Consider the following 6,175-nt stretch of genomic DNA (forward strand, 5'->3'; position numbering starts at 1 on the left):
TGTCTCCAAAGGTGACATAGCCTTCGTCTATGCTAGTAAGCTTAGAGAATTGAGATGGATCTCTGATCATATGCCTTGAGCATCTACTATCAAGGTACCATCTCTTGCTCCTAGCTTTGACGGTGTATGTCTATACAAGAAAGGATAATTTTTAGGTACCCATTTAATTTTGGGTGCCTCAAAAACTGATCTACATTGTTTATTATGTTTCATAGAGTTTATCATGGTTCCTTTAGGAACTCAAATCAGTTTGTTCTGGCTAATTTTCTTGAATGGACAATGATACATTTTATGTCCATGTTTGCAACAAAAGTTGCATTTGCTTTGGTGCCGAACATGTAAGATAGGGCCTTTTATGAAGGTGGTTGGATTTTGATGAGGACTTCTCACAAATCTGATTCCACTTCTTTTGGGAACGTGACCCTTATTTGTAAGGATCATGTTCAAAGACTTGCTATCAACCTTAAATTTCTTCGTGGTGTCCTTAAGTAGTAAGTTTTCTTTTTGGAGAGTTTCTATATCATGACATTTTATACATAAAGCTAAATTATCATGATATTCAGTTTTTAATTTATCGAAATCACTAATAAGACTATCATGCTCCTTTTTTAATAATTTATATTTTCTACTAATTATTTTATATTCATCAAATTAGTCATGGAAAGCATTTAATAATTCATCAAATGATAAATCTGCATCAATTAAATTTGTTACTTCCTCTCCAATGGCCATTAGGGCATAATGAGCAACTTGCTCGGTGTTGGACTCCTCTTCTTCGGACACGCTCGAGTCATCCCACGTCGCTTTGAGCACCTTCTTCTTTGATGTTCTTTTCTTGTCTTGGGGACAATCACTTTTCTAGTGTCTCGGCTTTTTGTACTCGTAGCAAATAACTTAGTCATTTTTGGGTTCAAATTTATTTTTTATATCATTTTTAAACTTGTTTCTCTTAATGAATTTTTTGAATTTCCTTGTTAGAAGTGCCAAGTCATCGTCACAATCCTCATCACTTGAGTTTTCTCTCAAGTGGTCATCTAAAGTTCTAAGTGTCATATCCTTCCTGTTCTTTGGAAGGATGTCTTCTTGCTCTTCATGAGCCTTGCAAGTCATTTCATAGGTTATTAATGACCCGATTAGTTCTTCAAGAGGGAAGTTGTTTAAATCTTTAGCCTCTTGAATAGCAGTGACTTTAGGGTCCCAACTCTTAGGAAGAGATCTTAGAATCTTATTTATGAGCTCAAAATCCGAAAAGCTTTTACCGAGTCCTTTTAGACCATTGACGACATCCGTGAAACGGGTGTATATGTCGCCAATAGTCTCGCTTGGTTTCATTCAGAAAAGTTCGAAGGAATATATCAAAAGATTGATTTTTGACTCTTTCACTCTACTTGTGCCTTCGTGAGTCACTTCGAGTGTATGTCAAATATCAAACGCGGTTTCACAAATCGAAACATGATTGAATTCATTTTTATCAAATGCACAAAATAAGACATTCATAGCCTTTGTATTAAGAGCGAAAGTCTTCTTCTCCAATTCATTCCAATCGATCATTGGAAGAGAAGACTTCGAAAATCCATTTTCGACAAGATTCCAAAGTTTAAAATCCATTGAAATAAGGAAAATCCTCATTCGGGTCTTCCAATAGGTGTAGTCTGTCCCATTGAACATGGGTAGACGTGTAATAGAGTAGCCCTCTTGGTTTCCGGAGTATGCCATCTCTCTTGGGTATTAATCCATTTGAGAGTTAACCCCGCTTTGATACCAATTGTTAGGATCAAGAGCACTAAGGGGGGGGGGGGGTGAATTAGTGTAGCAGAAAACTTTCGATATTTAAAACTGCGTTCGTACGATGAAATCGTTTCCAACGTAAAACTGTTTTATGAAACTTAACTTGAAAGTGAGTTTGTATAGGAGTGCAGCAAAGGTAAAGAGGAAGTAGAGCACATATGGAGGTTTGCAGTAAGGCAAGCAGCAAGAATAAATGCAAACAAGAGAGCACCATAATTTTAGAGTGGTTCGGTCAATCTTGACCTACATCCACTTTTGGCTTCCTCCTCCGACGAGGTCACCGACGTCCACTAGAGGCCTTCTTTCAATAGGCGAAGGCCAACCACCCTTTTATAGTTTCATTCCTTTTGACGGGCTTAGGAGACAACCCTTACAGAATTTCTCTCCTCTCTTGAAAGCTCAAAACTTGGAAGAAAAGAGGGAGGAGAACTTCTAGCCTTTATAACACTTTTGAGCTCTAAAAATCACAGAGTAAGATTAGATTTTCGGTGCCCTTTCATGTAAGAAAGGGTGGGGTATATATAGGCCCCAAACTGGTTTGAATTTGGAGCTCAAAAATGATATTTCTCAGATTTCCGGGGTCCTAGCGGTACTACCTCTTGACTGGGGCGGTACAACCGCTTGGCAGCTCGGAGACTGAGCCTCTAGGCGGTGCCACCGCCTATCAGGGGTGGTTGCACTGCCCAGTCTCGCTCGGAGACTGAACCCAGGCGGTGCCACCACCTGACTAGGGCAATTGCACCGCCGAGCTTTCTTGGGAGACCATCTCCTAGGTGGTGCCACCTCCTAGCAGGAATTTTGGTCCGAATGGGTTGATCCATTCGGCCCAATTTGGGTCTATCAAGGGTCCAATTGCCCCAGATTAAGTTAATAGGATCATCTTCTATTCCTAATTTAATCTACATGCTAACTACGATATTTCTTAAGACATTTACTACAATTTGCTCCGATGCGTCAATCGCTTCTTCCGGCGAGCTTCCGACGAACCTTCAGCGATGCTCCGGCGGACTTCCAGCAAACTCTTGGACTTGCGACGATCCACTTGGCGAGTTCCAACGAGCTTCTTTGGCAAGCTCCTAGACTTCTCGGATTTGTTCCCGCAGAACCTCTAACGACCGTCCGGACTTCCGTCGAACTCTCGAACTCCCAACGTGATCATAATCTTAACTCTGGCGCAACTCCTGCTCCATGTCTTACTTCTATCGTAGTTAATCCTGCACACTTATCTCAACATATGGATTAGATAACAAATGACAATTGACTTCATCATCAAAATCCGAGATTCAACAAATGGGATAAAAAGAGAAATAAACTTTTGTATATGAACAAGTACTAGCATACCAAAATACGCAGCAGAATTAAATGGAAGCCCAAAACCCTAGCATCCAATCTTCTGACATGTTCCATCGGCCCAACATAATTCTTCCTACTTTAATTGTCTCATCCTGATCGAAGCATCTTGCGTCACTAAAAACGTAGATCAAATCATAAACATTTATCAATTGGTTTCATCATCAAAATATGAGATTCAACACAAGGATCATGTTACTGTGCACAACATCTAAATTCTACCCAAGTAATCACAGCAAGAGTCTATTGTACATCTGATCTAACCTAAGATGAAAATACTGCCTAGATGATTGAGAACATTCTCTTTATGTTGTCTTTATCTTCTTCCCTTTCTTTATTTTGTTTTTCTTATCATTTTCTCCTCCTTTTTTAATCAAGTTGCTGTTATAGTTTTCTGTCTCGTTACTTGAATGGGGATGAACTTTGAACTATTAAAATCCACTATGGACTGAACCTATAGACTGTCAGCCCAACATGGTGTTCATTCATTCATCCCATTGGCCCCAACCATGATGCCGGTTCCAATTGCGACTTGGGCCATGAGTGGCCAAGGGAGGTGGCCGGTGAGCTTTCGGTGGTCGTGGATATGATGATCTGGTCGAACAGATAGATTTACCAGCTGATTAACACCTGCATATTGTTCGAATTACTTAATTGTATATGATGATTATCCATCAATACAACCTAAAAGGTAACTTACTTCATAAGTTGTAAATCAAATTCATATATGTACATAATCTGATTTATCATTTGATTCGCATGCATCATAGATGTGGTCCTACGAGCCAATTATGCATGTGAGGATAGCAACAAAATCATTACGTCTCTTGAAAAGGATCGACTTGACGCCCTCTCTTTAGTCAGCCATTTGACAGCAGAAACGTTAGGCCAAATAACGGATAGAGGAAAATAACGTGGATGTCAAATTAGAAAGAAGCAATATTTGACAAGCTATCCAATTTCGCCCACTCGATTATAGATCAACACGTGGCTTTACGTGGAATAATGGCAAGCAATATTATGGATTGGAATGATGGAAATAGATTCCTAAAAATAAAAAATAAAAACATTCCAAGAAGAAGAATTAGTTGCTTTCCTTTTGTACTTTACGTACAAAACAAAGCGTGTAAGAGATTGAATATCCTCGAACTTGGCGCTCGTCTTAGCCATCAAACACAATGGAAGACTTATGTGTTTGTGGTTTAACATTAATACAGTAAAGGCAAGCAATTACACGCATTAAACAATACATGTATATATCATGTCATCACGATTTGGAATCTGATGGAATTTTCTTGTGTTGGGTGGGTGGCTTAGATTGGATCGTTGGTGGCTCTGAACATGTCGAGGCAGCTCTCGCGTTGGAGGCCTCGGTTCCAGAACGCGTCATAGTACTCCCCATATGTGAAGCTTCGGTAGACTGCAGGATGCTGCTCGTCAACCAGTGCTTGAGCTGGTCCAATTACTGCATCGGGAGATGGGCAATAGAAGGTGGGAATAGAAATCCTCTCGCTGGAGTCGTTGACGACTGCGCGATGGAGCACGCTTTTGTATCGATCATTGCTGAGCACCTGTTTTGAACGAAGGAAAGAAAGATATGATTGGAATGAGGAAGAACATATGAGTATAGCATCTTCTTCTTCTTCTTCTTCTTCTTCTTCTTCTTCTTCTTGTTGTTGAATGGTTTACCTGAATCTGATCGCCGATGTTGATGACCAAGGCGTTGGGGATGGGGTCGACGGCCACCCACTTGCCGTTCCTGAAGACTTGCAAGCCGGAGACGCCGTCCTGGAGGAGTAGGGTGATGGCATTGGGGTCTTTGTGGCTCGGCAGCCCGTACGTGAGCTCCGGCTGTGGGCATGGTGGATAGTAGTTTATGGCCATGTGTTGTGCCTGCTTCGCCAATGCCTTCTCCATGTAGTCCTTCTCAAGTCCCAAGCTCTCCGAGATGGCCTCCAGCAACCTCAAAGCCAGTTGCCTGGCGTGCTTGCAGTAGTCACCCACCACCTCCCTGCAGATATATTTGGCACATGGTAAGAAGCTGCACGCAGTACTTGTTCTTGACGTGCTGGGCAAGGAGGCTACCGGAAAACGGAAGGATTGGAGGGCCATTCATGCACGTAGTCCTTGAGAGGATAGCAATGGAACCTCAGAAAGTCCCTCCAGTTGCAAACCTCCTCGGTCCTCACGTTGAAGCTCGTCGACAGCCTCGTCGTCCTCGAAGGGTCGTCGGAGTAGCTCTTCAGCCTCTCCGACTCCGGCAACCGGAAGAACTCCTTCGAGACACGCAACATGGCACCGATCACGTCGTCGGGAATGCCGTGGTTCTTGACCTGCCATCCAAATCAACCCCTTACACTAAACGGAGAGGGTGGGAAGAGCACGCAGCGAATCGAGTGAAGGTACCTGGAAGAATCCATCGCTTTGGCAAGCTGACCCAATGGCCTTGACCACCATGGCACGACCGGACCCGGAGAGCTCCTGCAGGTCTACGACCGGGATCGTGGCATTCGACTTCTCGACGGCGGAGAGGTGGGGGCGGGCGGAGGGTGGCCGGACGTATCTAAGCGGGACGTTCTTAGCGTGAGATACCAGGTCGCCGAGGAGGAGCCTTGTGGTGGCTGTCGCCATAGAGACAGTAACCCTACGCTGCTCTTGTAATTCTTACTCAAAACACTCGGCGAGAAAGATGGCCATCTGCTCTCTATATTTATACAGATCGAGAGGTCAGCCATGTCGTCAGCGAGCTGACGCAAAGCATGAGTATGGCGGCATTATGGCAGAGCTGACAGCATCGGAAGGGCCGTCGGACCGAATCCCTGGTACTGCACAGTGCGTATAATTTGTCACCCGTTGACCTTGGACATGGACGGTTGGTCATCTTTATTGCATCAGCTTAGGATGACATGAGAGGTGGGACGTCATCTATGACGATGGACTGGTGACATCAGGGTTGGTGACGCAGGCCAAGCCGTGGCGTCGAGATGTGCAGGAGGCAATGATCATGCCGTTAACGACGATTGGCGTCAGCGTTAGA

At 43.4% G+C, this 6,175-nt stretch overlaps 1 protein-coding gene across 1 annotated transcript; it reads right to left on the reverse strand.

Annotated features, from left to right (window-relative positions):
- Positions 1-4,279: 4,279 nt before the first annotated feature.
- Positions 4,280-5,820, reverse strand: LOC135638494 (protein DMR6-LIKE OXYGENASE 1-like). Its single transcript, XM_065151611.1, has 4 exons — positions 5,545-5,820; positions 5,224-5,471; positions 4,828-5,149; positions 4,280-4,709 (listed from the first exon to the last, which is right to left on the reverse strand). Exons 1-4 carry the CDS (start codon positions 5,767-5,769, stop codon positions 4,452-4,454), a joined length of 1,053 nt encoding a protein of 350 aa, XP_065007683.1. The 5' UTR covers positions 5,770-5,820; the 3' UTR covers positions 4,280-4,451.
- Between the last annotated feature and the right edge of the window lie 355 nt (positions 5,821-6,175).

Source organism: Musa acuminata, chromosome BXJ3-5, assembly GCF_036884655.1.
Source record: "Musa acuminata AAA Group cultivar baxijiao chromosome BXJ3-5, Cavendish_Baxijiao_AAA, whole genome shotgun sequence".
Lineage (NCBI taxonomy): Eukaryota > Viridiplantae > Streptophyta > Magnoliopsida > Zingiberales > Musaceae > Musa > Musa acuminata.

What these genes read in the sequence shown, in the direction of transcription:
- LOC135638494 (XM_065151611.1), bottom strand. Translation starts at nt 5,769, where the DNA reads ATGGCGACAGCCACCACAAGGCTCCTCCTCGGCGACCTGGTATCTCAC. An exon ending in TCCAATCCTTCCGTTTTCCG is followed by an intron (nt 5,150 to 5,223) that starts GTAGCCTCCTTG and finishes ATATATCTGCAG; the next exon opens with GGAGGTGGTGGGTGACTACT. An exon ending in ACATCGGCGATCAGATTCAG is followed by an intron (nt 4,710 to 4,827) that starts GTAAACCATTCA and finishes CGTTCAAAACAG; the next exon opens with GTGCTCAGCAATGATCGATA.